We start from the raw sequence: 24,774 nt of genomic DNA, 5'->3' as shown, positions 1-24,774 counted from the left end.
AATCTTGGTGTATGATTGACAATGTTCGAAGGAAACACGGGAATTGTTTATGAACAAGATTGATGGCCAAGATCGAGCTGAAACAACGTGAAACAGTGAAAGAAACTCTGAATCTATATGTTTTGTATGCATATATAACAACACTCTTAGAAATCTACAAGAAACATCAATGCAGGAAGTGCATATTGCGTACACTACTTCCGTTCCATATTAATAGACGCTGAAATGGATGTTCTAAACATGTATCATGCATGCATGCATCTTCTTTTTTTTTGGAAAAGGAGGCGTGCCCCCGGCCTCTGCATGCATGCATCTAGAAGCGACGGTGTGCATGAGAAGATATCTAGTTGCTTAGAACTAACCCCAAGGAACCTGGAGATCTTGAGAGAGGAAATTCTAGCAACAGGACATGTGCGCCAACACTCGCGTTGCATCAGTTGGTAGAGGGAACAAGGAGGCATTGGTTTATCACCTAAGAACCCTACATCAGTTAAGCAGAGCATCGCTTTTGTCTGCAACTAATTATTCTCTATAACCTTTAAGGAATCTTAAATTCTTAATTATCTTCTACTCTCCTATCCTTCCGACGGTTTAAGTCGGCTTGCATGGCAAGCCCTTGAAATGCTCACATGCATGATGCATGGGTCCAACAAATTGCCCTGATAGACTGCACTGTATAATATGGTCATATGGACCAATCAGAAATGCGCACGCCTGCACTGTTGCATTACTATTCATGGTTGCATTAATGTTTAGTACTCCCTTCGCTCACAGATACAAGATGTTTTTGGATATTTTAATGATTACAAAACGAATGAAGATGGGAGTGGTGATTCGTACATTGTCCCATTGCATGCTACACGTTCCAGCACTTGATCGAGCAAAAAGCTAAAGCCAGCAGCAATAGATGAGGGGTGGGGATGAATGATAATGGTACCCATTACCCACGTACCCTGCGGGTGAAAACTCTATTAGGGTAAGGGTATGAGATACAAAATTACACATGGGTATATAAATAGGAAAATCTGAAACCCTTTCGGATAGAGTGGGTACGGGTATGGGATCGTATAACCCATACCCACAGAACCATGTACCCATATAAAATCTATGTAAAGTCAAAATTATCTCTACACTTTGTCATGAATTTGTGAACTCAAAATGTGTGCATGTGTGTTGTTGTTTTTCACTATGCGATGTTGTTGTGATGTGTTTTTGTTTACGAGAAAGTGATGTTGTTTATTAAATATGTTGTTGTTTATAAGTATGTGTTGTTGTTATAATCTGTTGTTTATAATTTATGATTATATGTGGTTTTTTATGACTATGAGTTGTTCAAATTGATGCTTTGCAAACATGGGTAATTTTACCCGGGGGTACCAGTCTACTCTGTCGGGTAACTATGGTATGGGAAAAAAATGTATCCATTGATGGGGAAGGGTAAGGGTGATGGATACGCTTAGGTGGGGTGGGTAAGGGTATGGGGTGGCTCCACCCATACCCAAATCCTATGTGTGCCATCCCTAATAAGGGGAGAAGGAGACACGTGTCGTACGTACTAGCAAACCTCGGCCAAAACTTGATGTTTATTTTGTTTGTTTTGTTTTTTGTTTTTTGTTTCTTTTTTCCTTCTATGTCCACAATTTCTTTTCTTGTACAGGTGACATGAACATTCTTTTCTATAAGGGTGACCACTTTAAAAATAATTTTAAAAACATATGAACACATTTATAGTTAATGTACATTTTTGTAATAGCGTGAACACTTTATTAAACGTACATGAACATTCTTTTCAAATATGTAAACGCTTTTAAAAACATCCAAACAATTAGCATTAATTTTTTTTATAAATATATTAAACAAATATTATTTCAAGATTTAAGAAAGAAAAATGGGAAATCATGTTATGGGACACATTAAGCAGGCCCTTTGAATTTTACTTGGGTGGTAATGTGCTAGAGCTCGCTACGAGTGCTATATAGCAGTACCCCTTCTTTTAAAGGCAGCGCTATGAATCGTTTTTTTTTTTTTGTGAAAACAACATCGCTATGTTCGAAATCACTAACACATGAGTACTTTTTTAAAAGGTCACTTCGCCCTACCGGGTTGCAACCTTAGAGTTTTTTTTTAATCTGTTTATTCAAAATATTTTATCTCTTAATTCGTGCGACCAAATTTTGAACCGTTTTCATCATTGGATTCCTCGCGGCGTGATCTAACAAACTAGATCCCATGCTGAGAGGTTTTTTGACAAACTTTTTTTTTCATAAAAAAATAGGCAAAAAAAACCATGCCTATCGCGGAAGAAAAAAAAGTTTTTTTTCCGTTTTCGAGAGGCACAGCCGCGCCTCTCATGAAAGCAAATCCATGCCTTTCGCGAAAGCAAAACCGTGACTTTCGCGGATGAAAAAAAAGAGAAAACATGTTTTTTTCCGAGAGGCACGGCCGTGCCTCTCGCGGAAGCAAATCCATGTCTTTCGCGAAAGCAAAACCACGCCTTTCATGAAAGGAAAAAATGTATGTTTTCCGTTTCCAATAGGCACGGCCGTGCCTCTCGCGGAAACAAAATTGTGCCTCTTGCGAAAGCAAAACTATGCCACTTACGAAAGAAAAAAAAATATTTTTTTCGTTTCGAGATGCACGGCCGTGTCTGTCGCGGAAGCAAAACAGTGCCTCTTATGAAAGAAAAATCGCGCCTCTCAGGAAAGAAAAAAATAAAACATTTTTTTTGTGCAATTATTTTTTATATTTTTGTAGGGCGAAAAGCTAAGAAAGACCGGTGAAAAACCGAAAAGAAAAAACCATCTAAAAATCCGAAAATGTGTGCGAAAAAAAAATCCGAAGGGAGTGCCCAAAGCGCGACATGGAGCGGCGGCTAAGGCGCGCTCTCAGTCAACCCCAAGTGACCTTTGGGGAGTCTACGAACGAGCGCTCCTCAACTAGTTGCTCCCATAGTCTTGTGTGCTCTCACATCTGTTTTCTGCCTAAATGGGCTAGCCTCGGTGTGCGGGAGGCCATGCCCTTGTTTTTTTTGGATTTTTAAGTTCTCACATATTTTTTATTTTCCTTTTGTTTATGCTTCCAAACATTCCAAAAATATATATTATAAAATAAGTTATATAAAAATATTTTTTTAAATGTCAACCAGAAATTGGAAAAACGTTAAATGTGTACAAAGAAAATGTTTCTCATCTGTACGAAAAAATGCATACAAAAAATATACAATATGTGTGAAAAAAAATTGATCATGCATTTAAAAAATGTTAAACTAGCTTTTGTGAAAATGTAAAAAATAATATGAAACAATTTAATTAAAATTTTGAAAAATGTTGACCCTGTATTAAAAAACGACCAAACTAGTATTTAAAAATGATTAAACGTGTATAGAAAGAATGTTAGCCCTATATTAAAAGTTGTTAATATTGTATTTTCAAAATGTTAATTATGCATCTAAAAAATATTAAATATGCGTATAAAAAATGTTAGACCATTTATTAAAAAATGTTAACCAAGCATTTGACAAATGTTAAATGTGTGTAAAGAAAATGCTGCTCATGCATAAAAAAATATAGAATGTGTTTGAAAAAAGTTGGTCATGTATTTAGCAAATGTATTCAAGCATTTGGAAAATTGTTTCAAAAGGTATTTTAAAATATTAAATGTGTACAAAATGTTTTTGACCATTGTATCATAGAAAATGTTAATTTTATATTTGATTTTTTGGAAATGTTAATATGTCTATAGAAAAAATATTGACCATGTATCCAAAAAATATTAATCTTGTATATGAAAAATAGAGAAAATCTTGTATATTGACCATGGTCAAGGATTTGGAAAATTGTTTCAAAAGTTATTCGAAAATATTAAATGTGTACAAAATTTGTTTGACCATTTTATCATAGAAAATGTTAATTTTATATTTATTTATTTTTGAAATGTTAATATGTCTGTAGAAAAAATATTGACCATGTATCCAAAAAATATTAATCTTGTATATGAAAAATAGAGAAAACCAATGAGAAAATGAAGAAAGACAAAAGAGCCGAAGAAATCCTTGATTAACAAAGATAACTGTAAAAAATGATAGAAAACAGTGGAAGAAAACAGGACAAGAACCAGCGAACGAGGAACCACACATGACGGATCAAGCGATCGAAAAAAAGAATCATCAAACCGGCTGTCCCAGATACAGCAGAGGAGGAAAAACTTTCATCAGGCCGAGAGGTATTCTCGCTTACAGCGAGAAATTGTTTTGGCGCTTCCTTAAGGCCGAATCCCTTTCAACGCTTATAGCGCCAGTTATCAATACATCTGATTTCCCCGCTAGTGTAAATGGCCAGACCAAAACGTGTCTCTCCCAGCACAAGCTTCTTTTTTTTTAGGGGTCCCAGCACAAGCTTCTAAACCTTCTCACCTAGAAAAAAGGCTTCACAACCTTCTAGAAGTTGTCCCCCGATTTGTTTTGGGCTGGTTTCTCTAGGTTATGTGATTCATAGGTTTTGTTCAGTTTCTATCGGTTCTTTCCATTCCCCCTTTTCGTTTTCCTTTTTATTTTTTCCGTTTTCTAAATTTTAGATTTTTTTGTTTATTTTAATTATTATTAACTATATTTTATTCTTGTGAACTTATTTTCGAAAATCCAGAATAATTTTTTGAATATTTTTCAAATCCGCGAATGTTTTTTTCTGAACTCGTGAACTTATTTAAATGCCGTGAACTTTTTCAAACACGATCGTGACTTTTTTATACTTTTAACATTTTCGAAATTTAGGAACTTTTCTCCAGATCGATAAACTTTTTTAATATTTGTGAACATTTTTTTTGAACTACGAACGTTTTTTGAAATACGAAAAAAACTCAGATATGATTTTTTCCCCAAAAAATCAACGGTCAACGGTCAGCCTGTTATGAAACCGAGCGAGCGAGTAGCACGTTGCTGGGCCAGGCCACGCCAGCAGGCGCGTGTGAGCTGGAGCAGAGCGCGCCGAATAAGAGGACCGGCCGCCTATTGGCAAGCCCCATTAAGACTGTGCCTTTTCTTATTTTATTTTATTTTTGTAAATGTATTTATTTTTTTCAAAATGTCAGTTAGATGGGGGGATATTTTTTGATGGAAAAGTAAAACTTTTGTCATGCTAGATAAAAAGATAGTGTGTAAGGAACAAATGTTCCTCTTATTTGAAATAAAAAATATCTTATGCAAAAAACTATTTATGTTGCAGATTTTTTTATTTATAGGAATTTTAAAAATCATATTCCATGATTTTGTTTTCAAAATTCTTAAATTAAATCATATTCCGCCTATTGGACGCTCGTCCAGTTACAATCATTGGAATAAAAGAAGTTAACAATCATTGTGGATTGTTCTAAAACAAAACCGATAATAAATTACTGCATGTCCCTAATTGAAAGTCATCTATTGATGTATGTTGCAATTTGGTTCTTCACCGTACCAAGTTATCAAGCCGAAAAGGGACCACCGCCATACTTTTGGCTTCGTTTCCAAATAAAACCTTTAGGAATTGAAGCTAATTACCTTTCTTACAAGATTTTGTAGAATCCGTGGGGTTGCTTGGATGGATGCACACTTGATGTTAACCATCTAGAGAGGAGGTTGATGAAGCTGCCTGCAGATACGGCCATATAAATTATGTAAAGGGAAAGAAAGAAAGAAAGAAAGGAAAAATCTCACTTACAGGGAAACAGAGAAGCCAACAATATACTGGAATGTTGAATGCATTCTGAATGATATCTGTACAATTTTGTTCCTTAACTACAGGCTAAACTGCACTCTTTTGACAAACGTAAAAATCACAATTCACGACGGAGATACCCATACAGGCTCATACAAAAATAAAGGCTCAACACCCAGAAAATCCAGTAGAGCAGCAGTGGCAGCAAGTGGAGACATCCTGGCAAGTGGCAACACACATCCTGGGATATCCCCTCATCGTGTATGGCCAACTCCTCGTCAGCGTTTTCCTCTCCTTTTTTTTTATGAAATGCAGCAGACCGCTGCTTTTCGTTCATTAAGAAGGCGAAAAGAGTACAAGTATCCGAAAGAAAAATAATAGAGTGCACCATACAGGGTAGAGAGCCAAGATTACACCGCCGCCTGCCCAGATAACTCCTTTGACCCCAGAGGCCAGGTGGCTAGTTCATCTGAGATTTTGTCACAAATTTGCAAGAAATTCAGGGCCCGACTGTTGAACACCGTTATTCCTTTCTATCCAGATTCGCCGCAGACAACCATGATCACCGCACAGAGATGCTTGTGACACTGCAGAGGAATCTGAGTCAGTGCCAGCAACCACCACTGGACCAAACTGTCGGTGTTACCATTCGGCATCAGAGGGAAAGGGAAGTTGAATCTGGTGAGGAAGAATCCCAGATCCCAGTAGAGAACAGACAGTGAGCAAATATGTGCAGGGCAGATTCGTGTCCAAGCTTCGTCATCTCCGTCCTCTTCATCGCCGTCCCTTTTCTCATCTTCATTTGCGTCTTCTCTGTCGTCTTCATATGCCTCCTTAGATTAATCCTGCCAAGCGAAACTGAACACAGGAACATATTTTCAACTAGCTCTAGCATAAAAACGAAGAACCCAAAGATGGAAGCAACAAGAGCAGGGTACTTATATTGGATAGAGCAATCAAACTAGATATTATACCTGCTGATTTGCCTCCACATTTGTCTCCATTTTGTAGGGCTCTCTTGTGTAAAATAGGTGCCATCTCTTTTCAGTGCCTTCGTCGTTTGCATAAGCCTCGACATGCTGGATATGGCTGAACATGTCCCACTCAACGCCAGATTTTCCCACAGCCATGGAGGCGAGTACCTCTGGGCTGCAGTCCAGAAGCAAATGACTGGGCTTTACAGTTTGCATGAACAATGGAAGTCGTTTCTCATTATAGAAAACTGTCAGCACGAGTCTCCGGAGTACAGTCATCTCCTGCAGCGACTCAAGCTTTGGGCAGCAGTTGATGGCAAGCTTTTGCAATTTGGGCAAATTGGAGATGCTAGTCAGCTCTGGTAAGTCATACAGGTCGAGCTCAACTACGGAGGCGAAGTTCTCTAGAGAGTGGAGGCACTTGATGGACCATATGGTTAGCTTTTTCAAAGCCCTTGCATGGGACACGAGGCCGAGAGGAATACGCCGTTTACAATCATGGATTATAAGCTCCTCCAAGACAGGCATAGCTTGCATGTCCTCCTCCCAATCCCACTCCTCCCATTCCACCATTTTCCTAAAGATCATCTTGTTCAGTCTCGGAAATGCAGCTAGCGCCTGAAATGAAGCATGGTGATGGTGACTATAGGGCTGCAAGAATTCAGGACCGACACGCTTGATTGCCGGAGCACGGTTGACCTCCAGGTAATCCAGATATGGGAGCTGACACAAGCCATTAGGGAGTTGGATGCAACAAGCCAGGTCTTCAAATATTAGTATCCTCAAGCTATTGAGGGGCGTCGTTGCTGTCGACATCATCCATTTTGGGAGCTGACGCCCGAAATATCCTTGGATGCGAATATCTTGCACATAAGGCGGAGGATAGAGCTCATCAAATACCTCCATAATTGTTCCTTGATCCTGCTCAGAAACTTCTTCCTTCACTAATCCATCATCGCCTAGCCTGCTCTTACAGTATAAGGCCATGCAGGAAAGATAGACCTTTTCACTCAGCCTTGCCTTTGTGGCAAATGAGGCAGCGGATACATTCTCCAGACTTGCTAATCCAATTTCCCCAAGCTGGGAAAGCGGCTGGAGCTCTTCCAAACTACACCAATCACCATCCATGTGGGTATGGAACCCCCAAAGTATCCTCAAATTTGTGAGAGCAGAGAACCCCCTAGGCATACTTTTTTTTTGAGGAATAGGCATACTACTTACAGATGTGCCGTAAAGTTCAAGATATCTCAGTCCTTGTAACTTTACAATGGTATCCGGAAGTTTCACAAGATTCTGACAACCAGCAACACTAATGTGCTGCAAGAACTTCATTTTGTGAATGTTCTCTCGCAAGCTCTTTATATCATTGCATTCCCTTAGTGCCAAATACCTCAAGTGTTTGAGCTGATACAAAGATTTGAACAATGCAGCAAAATTTGCATACTCTATGTGCAGAGTCCGTAGACTTGAAAAAGGAATCAAGGAATCACCAGACTGAATCTTAAATTTTCCAACTAGTATTAATGATCTAAGTGATTTCTGCTCATGTAAACTCCTCCACTCAAATTCATCTGATTCCACTCCTCTGGTTTCTATGGACAACCTAAGAAACCTTTGCAAACTAAGTTTACTATTAACAGTTCCTCCGCGGTGAGCTACTAGTGCTTCATCTCTAGTCACATATTGAGCGAATGAACGAACAACATCATGCATGTTGCAAATATATTGACCGGCATATGATGTATCTGGCTCTATAAGGATCCTCAATATTAGCTCTTTATGGTACTCAATTCCTAGTTCTTCCAATCTATCAGAGTCTCCATGAACAAATCCTTCACCAATCCACATGCCGACCAATTGTACGTCATGTATAATTGTCTTCTTAGGCTTAAGGGAGTAGTGCAGAAAGCATTGCTTTAAAGAAGGGGACAAGTCCCCGTAGCTAATATATATTGCATAATTTAGCTCTTCTGGCATTCGAGATATTGACCATATAGCATCATTCAGAACTTTCTCCCAATCACATCGCTGTTTATCCTTTTGGCATAGGAGTCCTCCCATCACTTTTATTGCAAGTGGTAACCCATCACATTTTTCTATAATTTCCAGTCCAATATCCTTTAGCATATCAATCGCAGGTTCACTTTTCTCTGTAGCGAGTACCTGCAAGCAGTTTAAGCATAAAAAATTGATGAGAAGCATATTACATATTTCTGTGGCTAGTGAAGTTCTTTTATTTCCTGATATGCTAGCTCGGAGAGAATCAGTCCATGTACTACTTAAAGTAAATTGTCTCTTTACATGTTGATTAATAGGTCGAGGCGAATGTTCGTCGGATTGTTTATTTTTCATTGAACTGGCACACAAAAGTACTACCTCCGTAACTTAATATAAGACGTTTTTTGACACTATGACAGTGTCAAAAACGTTTTATATTATGATACGGAGGGAGTAGAACATAATCTCCCTCCTTCTATGTCGGATTGGTTACTCAAATAAACAAGCAACACAATCTGGAGTAATCAGGACCAGTGGTCGCAAGTGCACAAAATTAATACAATAAATCACTAGCAAGTATGCTATACTAAGACTTAACACCGTGCAAGAGGAATCAATGCAGTAAGCATTCGAAGTACATTAATCCATGGCTAGTGTTCATCAATGGACAATTAAGTTATTATTAACTTCAATAGAGGTTACTACTAGTAATTGCAAAATTACATGCTTCTTCAGCAAGGTCCATGCATCTTCAGGCCCTAATTTGCCAACATGGTGGTAGGGATGCTTGGCTTTCATGCCTCGGGCAACAGTCTCATGTCTTGTGGTGACAAGGATTCGACTATTGGGTGCAGCATGGCTAAAGGGATCTACTAGATGTAGCTTCTGTGATCGGGATGAGACGATTAAGCACCTTTTTCTTGATTGCCCGCTAGCCAAAGTTCTTTGGCGGTCAGTCCACATTGCTTTCAATATTACGCCACCGCATAGTGTTAACACATTATTTGGGGTGTGGCTTAATGGGATTGAGCCTGACCTAGCGAGACATATTCGTGTGGGAGTATGCGCGTTGCTGTGGACGATATGGAATTGCAGAAATGATTTGGTTTTTAACACAACATCATGTATTCATTTGTTGCAGGTTATCTTTCGGGCCACGGCATTAATCCGTTCGTGATCGCTACTCACTCCGATGGAGGCCATGGAGCATTTGGTTACTGAATCTATCCGTTGGGAGATGGTAGCTCGGGATATCTTCAACCGGTTTGGATGCTGGTCATGTAATAGGATAGGCAATTAGTTTACCTATCTGTTTTTAGCCAGCCGGTTGTGGCGTCCCTTATTTGGCTAGTCTGTCGTTCTAGCCTCTTTGGCTCTGTGTGAGCCTTTTTTTATAGTTCGAGACTTTTAAGACCATGTTGGAACCTATTTATTTGTTTTAATAAGAGTGCCGTATGCATCGTTCTGATGCAGAGGCCGGGGTGAACCCCCTTTTCGAAAAAAAAGTATGCTTACTAAGACTTAACACCATTCAAGAGGAATCCATGGCTAGTGTTCGTCAATGGATGATTAAGTTATTATTAACTTCAATAGAGGTTACTACTAGTAATTGCAAAATTACCTGCTTCTTCAGCAAGGTCCATGCATCTTCAGGCCCTAATTTGCCAACATGGTGGTAGGGATGCTTGGCTTTCATGCCTCGGGCAACAGTCTCATGTCTTGTGGTGACAAGGATTCGACTATTGGGTGCAGCATGGCTAAAGGGAGCCATGAGCAAGTTGTTCCATTCGTTGGTTCCCCACATGTCATCCAACACAAGAAAAATCTTCTTGTCCCTGACGGCGTCAGCAAGAGCTGGCACAAGGAACGCTTTATCCCGAGACCCACCCCCAGAGCCAGGCAGGTTTCCATTGGCAGCTGTGATGGCCGTCCTCAGCAACTCAACCTCATTGAACACCTGTGTGATGCTCAGCCATATCTTCTTGGCGAATTTGCCTTGGATTGCCTCGTCGTTGAAGACCTTCTTGCTGAAGGTAGTCTTACCAATTCCACCGACACCAGCGATGGCAACAATCATGATGCTATCACTATCATCAGCTACTTCCTCTGTGAGCACCTTCACAAGCGCTCTCGTGTCATCTTCAATCTTCTCCCCAACCACACCCGACCGCTCCAACAACGGATCCGTCTTGCGGTCAACAGCTTGAGAACGGGTCACCATCCGGTCCTGGTAGGCTTCTAGCTTGATGAAATTGAAACTACTACCCCTCTTGAAGATGTCATCCAACTTTTGGTTAAGTGTCTTGATGCGGCTGCCAATGTCGTGGGCATGGAGGGGGTTCCTCATGCAGAAGAGCAGAGGGTTTAGGCACCCCATATCCTTGGATGGACCTTGCTCCATTACTTTGAGCTGACACAAGTCAAGGATGTCGGTAACATCATACATGGCACGCTTCAGTTCCTCCACCCACCCCTGCACGCTGTCATCAGTGATGTTCCTCCTATCGGCATCTGCAAGGAAGTTCTTGAGGTCCCTAAGCTTGATGCCCAGATTTTCTATCTCACCGGACACTCCAATCAGCATGGCCACCTCTTCTTTGGCCATCTCGATGACCATGTCAGCGACATAGGATGCCAAAGAATCCAGGACCGCCGCCATACTGCTGCAATGAGCTCACTTTTGGTGCTACAAAAAATAAGCAAACAAATTACTCCTTTTATTATTACCACCAACAATCCCATGCTTCAAATAGAATGTCACCTAAAAAAATTAATTCACTTGAGACTACCGATTGAATTGGTTTTGGTTTTGATCCAATATTCAACTACGAAACAAAATATTCTGGAATGTAGTCTAACTCTATTACAGTTGAGATGATATTGGCTCTATTTACCCATGCCCAATCAAACACCGCAAATATCAAACCTGATTCTAAGTAAAGGTAAGGGTTTCCTTTCTGAGAAAAAGGAAAAACTTCTTCTAAGAACAAAAGGCAGCATCTTTATTCTGTAGTAAGGTTACAATCACGTCGCAAGTAGTAGGTTAGGAAATCTGCTGCTTAGCAATTGCACAACAACTATATGCACAACATTTCTGAGCCGTATGCATCTTTCTGATGCAGAGGCTGGGGTAAAACCCCTTTTCGAAAAAAAGGTATACAAGTACGAAAAGCGTTAAGACTGACGATGAACCAAACAAATCTAGAGAAATAGTACACACACACACGCATGCACGCAGAGAGAGCAGCGAGATTACCTTCATTAAATTGGAGAGATTAGAAATGAATGGGTTGATCTTCCTCCGGTGATGCTCTAGTATTGAAATTTGTGGAAGCACCAGAGGATCGAACTTTGTTTCCTCCGTCCATGCTCTACAGCTGTAGTACTACAGCCTGTGGAAGCGCAAGAGAACCGAACTTCGTTTCCTTCGGTCATGCTCTACTACTGTACTTCTGGAAGCACCAGAGGATGAACTTCATTTATAATATATAGACAAAAGGGAAATACTTTAGAAGTCGTTAGATGACACCCTTCGATCGCACTGAATGACTTAATCCTGACTACAAGGTAGAGTTAGAGTGACTTGGGTGATGCTGCTAACAAGTTTAAAATGCTGAATGACTTAGCCCTGATTCTAACAAATAATTCATAGTGGTGATGCTGTTAGCTAGTAGTATATGATTGTTCAGGAATGGGTAATTATTTATGGACTAGTTGGGCGGGCATGTATTATCTATCAGATTCATATGCATCTATTGATGTAATCAGTTATAGTTATTAAATCCTTGCTACTCATCAAACAAAAGGGGAAAGAGTAAAAAATGCTGGGTGGCGCCTAGTGATGCCATGATGATTGTGGCCTGCCTCCACAGAATACATCCATCTACCAGCAAACAATTCTTGCATAGAGTATGTAGCTATGTTCTGGGTAAACTTGCAAGTGGATGGCCAACTTGAAAGAAGAAGAAAATGGAGGCGTACCCCCGGCCTCTGCATCATAATGGATGGCCAACTTGAAATATGTAACTCTTGGTAATCCAAGCTAAGAGACGCAGGATGTGACAAGTGGGGCTTCCCATGCCCAGTTAAGTTTCTTAATCCAATAACACCTTTTATTTTTTCCTCAAAAAATAAAATAAATTCACAAGCAACTTTGGTGCGAACGCAGAAACATATATCTTGTTAGTTTTACAAATGCATGCTAACAAGCTTTATCCCACAGTATTTTTCATACATACAAGTTAATCATAGCATAAATAGCATATCTGCATTACTTGTATCTTCGTGTTCTTGGCAGCAAACCTTTCCTCAAGTCTTCTATTATTAAGTAGAGCCGCATGCTGCACAGAGGCACCGATACTTGGTATGAGCCAGCTAGACTGCTAGAGCGGGATCTGGAGGCTGCAATTGATTCCACCTGGATGCAGAAGATCATCTGAGTTAAGTTATAAACCCACGTGGTAGAAAGTAGAAACATAAAATTATATTGCCAAGAAAAAGTGCCGAGTCAGAGTTACTATCTGTCAGTCAATTATTTAAAGCTCGGAAGCTCCCCACAAAAGAAAAACTAATTATTTAAAGCTGCGGTAATGTCAGGCTGATATAATTAGGTCGATCCAACTTATGATCATGAACTACAAAAGCATTGCACATATAAGAATAGGTAGATCTAATGAGAAGTTTCAAGTTACGTGAAGTAAATTGAGGTGGACATTCACTGCTAACACGCAATGTGAACCTACTCTGTCTGCTTATTCATAGTGTATATAACAAGCAATTTGTTACCTTAAACACAAAAGAATGGACTGGAAACAAAAACAGCAGGTGGAGTTAGAGAGAAATTCAAGGGACACAATCATTGGAAGTGCCTCCGGTTCATGCAGTGGGCATACTAGTCCATTAACAACGAGGAATTAGCTGGAGGAGTTGCATTTGTCAGTATGCTATTTGCTATAGCCTATTGTATTCATCAAACAGAGGTGGACATATACATACAACATGATAACACACCAAACAATACGCCGAAGGAACCAAGGCAATGAGGATTGAAGATTTTGTCTGCATAGTTTATCATTATTATTAGTTGAGTTAGAAGTATATACTGACCTGCTTATTAAGCAATGACCAAGCATCTTCTGGTCCTAATTTGCTGGCATGATGGTAGGGATGCACTGCTTTCATACCCCGAGCAACAGTATCATGTCTTGTTCATGTTGTGACGATCAATGACTTTGGCTGCTAGGGGCTCCGTGGCTAAAAGGAGTCTTTAGTGGGTTGTTCCTCCACGATCGCTGTGGCTAAAAGAACTTTTTCCCCCTGATGGTGCTGGCAAGAGTCAATACAAGCATGACCATGTTTCCATTCGACACTCAAGTCCGAGAAAGTGCCTCTCGATGGTAACAATGGCTGTCCTAAAAGGCTTTGTGTGATGCTCATAAACTCTTGTGTGATTCGCCTTGGATGGCCTCGTCATTGAAGACCTTCTTGCTGCAAGTGGTCTTGCCGATCCCACCAACACCATGCTAGCACTCTTGTGGGCTTTCGTGTCATCTTCGATCTTCTCCCCAACCAAGGCACACTGTTTTACACCAAGATTGCCGATCTGGCCTGAGACGCGGATTGGCATGGCCACTCTTTAGTACTGCCTACCTTTGACATCAACAAGTGCTGAAAATTGGTTTAGACATGCCCATGACCATGAAAAAAAAGAAAGATAAGCAATCCAATCACTAGACACTGGCAAAAAAATTAAACGGAAAAAAGGTGGCTTGCAAACATGAAGACGGCGCTATATGTATGCACACAAATTTCCTTGAGATAAAAAAACCCTAAAATCTAAAAAGTGGCCGTGCACCAATTAGATGATCCGGGCGGCCGGCTCGCGACCGCACGATCGCTTGCGATCGGCCTTGGGGGAGTGCCAGGTGTCGCCTGGTCGGTTCGTCCAACCGCGCGGTCGTGGGCGGTTTGTCCTCATCCGGACGAGCGTGGACCCACATGTAAGCGGACGTGGCGTAGATCGTGGGCGGCCGTTTTCGAAATGCGAGCCGTTCTCGCTCTTTCTCCCCCTTTCTCTCATGTTCCTTCCCCATTCTCCGCTCCTCTCCTCCGCCCTCGCTCTCGCTCCGCGGCGAAATCGCGCCGCGGCTCTCCAAATCTCCGGTGGACCGCGCGGGGATTCGCTGCTGGCCCTCGTCAGCGTTGCAGGTACCCAGTGCATCTCTCCTTTCTCTGTCTCATCGCCGGGGGTCTAGGTCGTCTCGAGGTCGTCGGCGGCGGAAATGGCGGGCTGGGATTCCTAGGGTTTCTACGGTTTCTGTGGTCAACTTACTCGCACGGTCGTTTTGGTGTAGACGCTTTTCGGGTGGGATGGGTGTGCTTCTGTTTGACTAGTCAGAGTGTCATTGGATCTGTAATGGTAGGGATTCGTGGGGGGAATGCGTTTGTTGTTGGTGCAGGTGGTTGCTGGATTTGCGCTCAAGGCAGACGTCCACGACTGCCCTCTGCTATCCTCCCTCTCTCTCTCTCGTCGCCGGTGGCGAGGTGGTGTCTAGGTCGACGGGTGGCGGATGTGGCAGGCTGCATAGGGGGGGGGAGGCCTTGCTGTGTTTCCGCTGTGTTTTGCTTCGTTTTTGTGCGGTAGTGGTGGTGGTGGTTTTTGTCCCACGATTCGTCCTTGATTCGATGTTCATGGCCGCTGCAGGAAGTTTATGAACTGGTTGGCTATGCAATTGCGGTTCTGTGAACTTGCTGTCTCTTAGTTGTGTTCGAGTTTTGCAGAAGTTGCCGTGTAGTTGGTAGACACTTGTGTTCTAGTTGCACAAAATTCTATCCAGTTGGCTTCATTCATATAGTAGTTGGTTGTCCCTATGTTCTGCAGTTGCACCAATTTTTTGCTAGTTGGGTGTCTACATACTGTTCAGTTGCACAAGTTGCCTGCTCAGTTGGCTGCATCACTTTTACTAGTTGGCTGTCCATATGTTCTACACCTGCACTAGTTTGTCCCGCTTAGTTGGTTTGCTATTTTGCACTAGGTCGACAGTCTATATGTTGTTCATTTGCACAATTAGACATCCATATACTAATTGGTTGTATGTATATACTGTTTTTGAGTTGCACAAGTTGCTCTCCTTTCGTGGTCAAGTTGGTTGTCCATGTGTTTTACAATGGACACTAGTTGCCCTGCTTAGTTTGCTTGCTATTTTGTGCTAGGTTGTCTGTCTACGTGTCGTTCAGTTGCACAAGTTGCCTGATTAGTTGGCTGCATCCATGTACTAGTTGGTTTTGTACTTCATTTTGCGCATCTTCTAACTCATTTTGCGCATTAGTTGGCTGTTTTCCCCTCTGCTGTGTGCAACTAGGGACTCTTGTTTGTGCAATTTTAGCACCAATGCTTGCCAGTTTTCCAATATAATCTACCCAATCCACCAGCGTTGTGGTGGCTGTGGTGGTTTATGTGTTATTCTCGTGCTTTGTGCAACTAGGACCCCTTGATTTGTGCAAATTAGTACCAATGCTTGCCAATTTTCCATTTTAATTTTTCTCAGTGTGCAAGTCTTTTGTTGTGGATGTGGTTGTTTTCATGTGTCTCCCCTCATGTTCAACTAGGGACGCTTTTTTCAGAATAAGTTATCTCACTGAGCTTGTTGCCTTTACTTAACTTTTTTCTGCCTAGGTATTACTTGTCACAGTTGGCAAGTAATAACTAGGCAGAAAAAAGTTAGTTGGCTTATTTGATGTCCAGTTTGCATAAGATTTACTGCCCAGTTGGCTGCATCATTATAGTAGTTGGTTGTTCATATCTTCTAACTATGTTTTTCTTGTTGTATTTCCTGCCGCAGGGCAAAAATGGTTATAATAGGAGGAGATGCGGATGGCAATGAAGGAGATGTATTTTTTTCACTTTTTTTTCTTTTGTTTTTGAGTTGTTTTCAACTTATACATGTATGCAAATGTCTTTTTTTCATGTTTTCTTTTGGTTGCTTAATCAGCGTTCTGGAAGTCAGCCGCTTCGTCAGAACTCGAAGCGTCCTGCTAATCGTCAGCCACGACCTGCGCAGAGTGTTGAGCAGGGAGAGGATGTTGAGGTAAGTGGCATGCTGATGACACAAGTCCATTTTTTTGGTTTTGTTTGGGTCATATAACATTTTTTTGTTTTTTTCCATGCTTATGTTTTTTATTTTTTTTCTTAGAATGCTGATCAGTTCCGTGTTGTAAAGCGGACTAGACGTGCAACACTTGGCAAGGGAGCTGAGTCATCTTCTAGGGTAAGTAAAATCTCGAATATAAGTGTTTTTCTCGCCTTTTTTAGATAGTGATGAAATTATGCAGCAGTTCGGACCACTATTTTTGTTTTTAGTCTGTCAATAACAACCTTTTGTAGTTGACATCTCTAGTCATATTGATTTAAATACAGTTGACATTAGTTGGTATCTTGTAGTTCACTAGTTGGCATCTTTTCATAGTTGACATCAGTGGTCATTTTTTTGTGCAGGCAGCAGTTGCTGGAGAAGCTGTCGCATCTTCCGCAGCAGATGCTGAGGTATGTGGGTTTTTTATGTCACTACACCATGACAAAAAATTAAGGGCAATTAACTGCCAGGAATAAGCAAGAATTAGGGGCGAGTAACTACCTGGAAAGCTTTATATGCCGGGCAATGATGTATAGGTCAATGCATCTGCCGGGAATATGGAAGCTAGGTGGGCAGGCCATCTGCCGGCATCTTTTGGGGCGGCCCAATTGCCCCAAATTCATTTTGAGGGCGAACGCACTGCCCTTAACCAGTTGGCGCGGAATTAACGAATTGAGGCCCAAAAAGCGCGCGAGGCAAGTCGCGGGAGAATGAAAAATTAGAAGACACTGGAAGCCCACCGTGGCCTTTTCCCCCTCCTCTTTCCTCTTCTCCACACACTTCATCTCGAAAAAAACACATCTCGATGCTCTCCCTCCCTCAGCAGCCGCCCGCACTGCATCTCGCCGTCGCTGCCAAACCCTAGCGCCACCGCCCCTCCGTTGACCCACCGCTGCCGCGCCCCCATCCCCTGCATCGACCCACCGCCGCCGCCCCTATCCCCTGCATCCACCCGTCGCCTTCATCCCCTGCATCGACCCACCGCCGCCGAACCTGCATCGACCCACCGCCGCCGACCCCATCCCCTGCATCGACCCGGCGCCGACCCCATCCCCTGCATCGACCCACCGCCGTCCCCATCCCCTGCATCGATCCGGCGCCGCCGCCCCCATCCTCTTCATCCACACCACAGGAGCATCCCCAATCCAGCCCGCCGCCCCTGCATCCACCTAGCGCCGCCGCCCCCATCCTCTTCATCCACACCGCAGGAGCATCCCCAATCCAGCCCGCCGCCCCTGCATCCACCCAGAACCACCGCCCCCATCCTCTTTACCCACGCCACAGGAGAATCCACCAATCCAGCCGGCCGCACCAGCATCACGCAATCCAGCGCCGCCGCCCCATCCCCTCCATCACCCCACATAGCTGTCCCAGTGTACAGGCGAAGCTGAATTAAAAAGATCTCAGCTTTGTGGGATATACATACAAAAACTTTGATGCTGTGAAAGGATTAAAATATGCAGGTTTGTGTCTTTGACATAGTTTTGTATGTTGTGAAATATGGCTGGATTGCAAGTATGGATTTCTTTTCTAGTGTTATTGGCATTTTCTCATGTCATACTCATTATGTTTTGTAAACTTATAAATGACAGTTTTTCATAGTATAAACATGCTATTAGGTAGCTTCACCACTTGATGAAAAATGACCAGTATCTAAGTGGCATACATGCTGTTTATAATCCTTTGTTGTTTATTAATCTATAAATGTTTGCAGATATGCAAAGGAGCTCATCACTAAAAAGGCCCTCTATTGGTGCTATATTCCCCAAGAACAACGCCTCCCGATACCCTTCGCCATCCTCGCCCCTGGTTCACCTCCTCTGCCACCTACTCGTCAACTGATCAGCAACAGCCTGAGAGTCGCAGATAGAGGTTGCACTGAGTTCTATTCTCTGTTGTCACAGGTCTGCATTTAGAACATGCACAGTTTTTTTTGCTGAGGTAGTAAACTTGGCTATGAGCTATGAGTCTAATAGAAGATCCTTGTAACTTGAACGGTCAGAACATGATTCCTAATTTATGCCTATCAGGTGCTATTTAGAGTATATGACTTGGTACTTTTGATTTAGTTTCATTAATGATCTGGATGATAAACTGGACAAGTTTGTGGTACTTTTTGATATGCTAAATGTAAGATCATAACTGCATGCTAGTTGGTTATTGTTCTTCATCTAGGGTAATTATATTTTTACGCGTTCCAGGAACCAGCCTAAACCAGACTTTAAGGACAAGTTTAAGATCTAGGTTGGGAAGTGAAGAAGGTATCAAGCTGCAGCCATCAATAATTGAACAAGTGCCACTTGCAGCTTCTGGTGAGATTCTTGATCATAAGGCTTGATATTTTTTATATCATTGTGTGGTATCTTCTGATTTTAGTTTGAATACCTTGTAATTTGATTCTATCATTGCATGGTAATATTAGACTATATTTCGAATATTCGAGTGTTGCTCTGGTTTGTAATTATTGATTTGTGTTGGCTTGCGATAATTAGGCAAGGGTTCAAATTTAGTACAAGCAACTCGTGATGGACAAGAGTTGGATGGATCATGCTAGGTACAACATTAAGATGAACACGCTTTCCACTTTATATAATACAATATTATCGAAGGATTATCTATTGATGAATCAATAATTGTAGGCATACAAAAACATATATTGAAGGGGTCAAACAATTTATACAATTTGCATTTACCAATTCTGCTAGAGGGAGCAAGATATTATGTCCTTGTAACGCCCTTATGGGAATGTGAGGACCATGGCGAATGCTCTCGGGCGATCTATTGCATGGCCTCGTAGATATGTAAAACTTCTTCCTGATCATGTCTATTTCAGCAGTTTTTTTCTCTAATTGCTTCATATTGACAATCCTATGTTTGCAGATTGAGGTTGTTCGTAAAGTTATGCAGAAGCAACCATGACAGCCCATAGCAGTCCCCACATCTTGAAGGTATTGCATCTTCTTAGAATTCTGGAATATTTTACACCTAAAGAAAAGATATATTTCTCTTTTCACATACGGATGACTTATTATTTTTCTGAATGAAGCATGTGATTGAAAGTAGGAACCTAAAAGTTCTTTATTTTCTCCTGAGCAACTTGTACTTTCTATGGTTTTCCTAGTAGATAAAAAATGTGCCTACTTTCAAATACATGCTTAAGTCCTATTTTAAATCACAAACATCAACTCTGTTTCTTAGATAATTCTGCAGCTACTACTTAAACTTTGACAGACATTTATGTGCCTGCAAACTCTTTCTGAAAGCAAGCAGCAAACTTTCCACCCTCAAGGCATCAACACCATCTCCTTTTGATTTTGCACTGCCCCTGTTTTATTCTTGGGTATGGCCCTACACACTAAATAGGACAAACATGTACAAGAAAACAGAATGGTGGACACCCGGCATTGCCACTGGATTGCTAGTAATTGATCCCTGGCTGCAGTTTTTGAATGTTCTATTTACTTAACAGCAATCAAGAGAAATTATACTGCACCAAACAAGATGGCTATTGGTATATATTTATAGTGATTGGTTACATTGATTTTCCTAGTGATGCATATACAGTGCACAATCTCTTCTTATGAGTACATCCACACATTCTGTCTGCCTTGTGGATTGCATACAGGGTGACACACATGTGTCTCTTTCATTTGGTTGAGTCGATTTTCTTTTTCAGCCGATGCAACATATATGTTTGGAACATGTGTTCTTCTGAGCTGATCTATTTGGCCATTTCTTTTTTATAGGTCATCGGCATAATGCCTTTGCATCCACAAATGCGGTGTGTTTGGTGAGCTAAAAGGATCTTCTGCTGGGATATGTTTACACCTAAAACCAGATTGTATATTTTGCACTTTTGTCTATGATGTACTACTTTGAGTTGTGAACCTACAACTGTACGCATGTGTGCATGTAGACCTGATGGATAGTTATGCTTTTGGCTGTCTTGTTACTGGACTTGTATGCCTGTGTGTGCATGTAGGCACACATAATGGATCTTTGTGCTAGCTTTTAGTTGTCCTGGACTAATGATGTATTGTATGCCTGTGTGTGCATGTAGGCACACATAATGGATCTTTGTGCTAGCTTTTAGTTGTCCTGGACTAATGATGTATGGATGATGGATTGCTCATAATTAGTATATGCACTATCTTTGAAGTGTGATGCTATCTTTATTACTGTATGCATGTGTGTTTTATATATAGATGGCACAAAATGGACTGAAGATAAATCATAGATGTCGAAATACATACAATATGGGAGATTTGTGTGGTTGCAGTGAAGAAAAATACAGGCAGACTGGCTGCCGGGAAATCTTCTAACTGCCCTGTATAATCAGCCCGCCGGGGAAGATCTGTACGCCGGTAATAGTGCTAACTGCCGGTAAAGGCAAGAACATGAAGGGCAGATATTCTGCCGGCGTATAGGGTAACTGCCGGGAATTCCTTTCCCCGACAGGACTTTCAAGGGCGGTTTGTAGTTGCCGGCAAAGGATTTTCCCGGCACTTATTCTGCCTCCAATGGCCTGTTTTCCCGGCAGATATTATGACCTCTAATTTTTGGTCATGGTATAGTGTGTGTGTTTATGAGCTATTTGAATAGTTCTTTGCAAACCTTTTTTTAGTTACTGTTTTTCTTGTGTTGCAGTATCATTTCTTATTGTTGCACATCCACTAGAACTTTTTGTAGCTGCCAGGTCTCGTTCTTTTTTTTTGAAGGTTGCACACTGGAAGTCTTGCAGTTGTCCTCATGAGCTTTATTAGTTGCACAAATACATCATATTAGTTGGCATGATCCATTTTATGAATATATAGCTCATTCTAATACTGATCCAAATGATGATTGCTAGTTTTTTTTTCATTCTTGTTTTTTCTCTTGTGTTTAATGTCTATGTAATGCTTTCATTTTCTAATCAATAGGGTCGCGATGAAGGAGTTGAGGTGGCTCTAGGGGAAGATGTGGAGCGACCATCACAAGTAGGTAGGATAAGGGAATCACCAGCGCGCTTTGCAAATTTCAACGCCTCTCTAACCCCACTACAGAAATCAGAGCTAGTTTCGAGGTTGTTCGGGGGGCTATTGAACTTATCAGACACACTTCCAACGGACCTCACTAAGTTCCTGGTGCAGTCCTACCAGCCACAGACCTCTGAAATGGTTTTCCCAGGAAGGGGAAGGATCCGTGTCGATGCTGACAGTGTTCAGAGGGTATTTGATCTCCCAAACAGGGGTCCAAAAGTCAGATATTTAGTTGACAAGGATGCCACTAGGAGATTCAGACAGGCTTTCAACATAACTGGAAATTCTCATCCCCAGATCACTACATGGCTCAAGATGATTCAGGATATGGCTGGAAGAATGGATGACACATTCTTTATGGCCTGGCTTGCGGTTGCCTTCAGCACTTTTCTAGCACCAACCACGGCCTTGAAGCTTAGCCCAAAGTGTTATGGACTTGTGCTAGATCATCAAATGCTAAAGAATACAAACATCTGCCTCTTTGTAGCAGAACACATTAACGAAGCTTTCCGGAACATGGACCAGGAGAAGCAAACTGTCTGCTGCTGCTTGTATCACTTGATGGTTAGTGAAAACGACCACTTTTTCCATCTGTTCCTGTTCTTTCTGTGCAGTTATAGTTTGCTGAAATTCTCATAACAATAACTGAACTTGGCTTTTTCTTTTGTTTGGGTCTGGTGCAGATACTATACCTTGATGCGCTCGTGCATGACATCCCAGTAAGCAACTGCGCGATACGATCGAATGCATGGGATAATACTCTAATTGCCAAGGTGATCAAGAAGGATACTATCTCTCCTGGTGTGTTCGGCAAATTACAAGTGAGTTCTTTTTTGTTTTTTACCAACAGTGTCTTCCTTCTATGTTCTTTTGATGTCTGGTCACTCTTTTTGGAAATTGCACAGAAAACTGTCATCAGTTGGCACAACAATGTATGTAGTTGCACAGATTATAGCTTTAAGTTTGGCAATCTGCACACATGTTCATTTTAAATTGGCACACCATCTTTTTTAAGTTGCACGGTTTTACTAATCTTGTTGCACAGATGTGTTGCATCAGTTGGTAGAAACTTTTTTTTAGGTGCCATGTGTGTTGCACAGTTTTTGTGTCTTTGTTCAGTTGCATATATGTATAGTTGAATTTGTCTACCCCAGTATCTTGTTGTAGTTGCACAGGTTGTAATGTGTGGTTTCATTCAACACACAAATCTATTTTGATAACCTTGTTATTTTTTGTTTCCCTTTTTTTTCACATCAGCTTAAAGAGGAGTATAGAGGCACAGAGCAGACACCACTGTTTGGTGGAATTTTGCAAGCTGAAGCATTTGTGGCATCCAAGTTACCAATAACATACAATCCACAGGTTAGTGTTTTGCATACAGAAACTTGTATCACTTACCAATATTTTTCTATTGGCTGGGATGTGTGTTCAGTTGGACATGTATAACTTTTATAGTTGCGAAAATACAGAATTTAGTTGGTTGTGATGTATGTTCAGTTGCACATATAAGCTTTTGTAGTTGCACATGTTCTTTTGGATAGTCAAAGTGTTCATTTACAACCATTGTCATCAACTTTTGGCAGAAATGCATGGTTTTTAGTTTGTGCCACAGTGCATGTGTAGTTGGCTAGAATCATGTTTTTAGTTGGCCAGAAAGTGTGTATTAGTCGTTTTTGCTTATCACATCATGGTCAGTTACAGACATTTTTACTTTTTATTATTTTTTCTAACTGAATCAGTACTGAATCTTTTTTGTGTTGATGCAGAAAAAGGCAAAAATTGCGAAAGTGGTCAATGAGCTGTGCAAGGCTGTAACTGAACAGGTTGGCACCTTCATTGAAGCAGTTGCCAAGATCGATGACGAGGAACCAGATATTGATCCTTACGTACAACAGCCATCAATGCAAACTAGGGCGTCACGCCGTGCTCCAAAAAGAAAGAGACGGGGGTCAACTATACAAGAAGAAGAAGAGTTTGTTGAGGATGAGTCAGAAGAAGATGAGAAAATGGAAGCAGCGATAGATGCTGACGACGACGAGGACACAGATGCGGATGAATCAGAGGAGGAGGACAAGGATGAGGATGACAATGAAGAAGATGCAGAGGAGGAGGAGGAGGAGGAGGAGGAAGAGGAGGAGGAGGAGGAGGAGGAGGAGGAGGAGGAGGAGGAGGACAAACAAGAAGAGGACAAAGGAGAGGAGGAGGACAAGGAAGAAGATAGTGATGCAGAGGAGAAGGAAGAAGAAGGTGAGGCCAAAGAGGGGGGCGGGGACAAAGGGGCAGCAGTTGATGGCAGTGAGAGTGGAGAAGACAAAGGCGCAGCAGCTGATGGCAGTGAGAGTGAAGAAGACGATGATGAAGAAGACGAGGATGGTTATGGTGATGATAAAGGGGGATCCAATGGAGGCAGCGACAACAGCGATGACAATGATGATGACAATGCCCCTGGTTCTGGTGGTACATGTGGCAACACATTCAGGAGGACTAGCACTTCTGCCACCCTACGAGCAGCAACAATTCATTGAGTAGCAGGAGCACACTACAGATGTTGATTGACAGAACTTGCTGGAAAGACAAGGATTTTCCGAAGTCAAAGAAAAATGACGAAGCAGAGTCTCAAGGCAGCATTGATATGTTCAAGCTCTGCAACTTGAAGCCAGCTTTGCCAACCACCTTTCCCGTGCCAAATTTCAGCGACAAAGATATGTGTGAGAAGATCAACTTTGCCATTGACAAGAGCCTGTTCTTATCAAGTGATGCTGAAAAGAATCAAATTGACATGGAGGAAGCAGGAAAGGGTCTTGACTGGGTTCATTCAAAGGAAAAATACAAGGAATATTTAAAGCAGCTCCCAGACCTAAGCTCCAGCAAGAGCAAGGCAGCATCCATGGCAAACCCTCACATGGTCCAGAAGCTAAAGCAGTTTCAATGAAAAAGAATCTGCAGTTGCCTCAAACCAAGG

At 41.6% G+C, this 24,774-nt stretch overlaps 1 protein-coding gene across 1 annotated transcript; it reads right to left on the bottom strand.

The window, feature by feature from the left end:
• Positions 1 to 6,223: 6,223 nt before the first annotated feature.
• On the bottom strand, positions 6,224 to 11,321 carry LOC123101176 (disease resistance protein RGA2-like). Its single transcript, XM_044522750.1, has 4 exons — positions 10,284 to 11,321; positions 8,652 to 8,827; positions 6,665 to 8,522; positions 6,224 to 6,523 (listed from the first exon to the last, which is right to left on the bottom strand). The coding sequence occupies exons 1-4, from the start codon at positions 11,319 to 11,321 to the stop codon at positions 6,224 to 6,226; spliced, it is 3,372 nt and encodes a 1,123-aa protein (XP_044378685.1).
• Between the last annotated feature and the right edge of the window lie 13,453 nt (positions 11,322 to 24,774).

Source organism: Triticum aestivum, chromosome 5A, assembly GCF_018294505.1.
Source record: "Triticum aestivum cultivar Chinese Spring chromosome 5A, IWGSC CS RefSeq v2.1, whole genome shotgun sequence".
Taxonomy (NCBI): Eukaryota; Viridiplantae; Streptophyta; class Magnoliopsida; order Poales; family Poaceae; genus Triticum; species Triticum aestivum.
The sequence above is the reverse complement of the archived record's forward strand: the minus strand, read 5'-3'. Positions and strand labels throughout refer to the sequence as shown.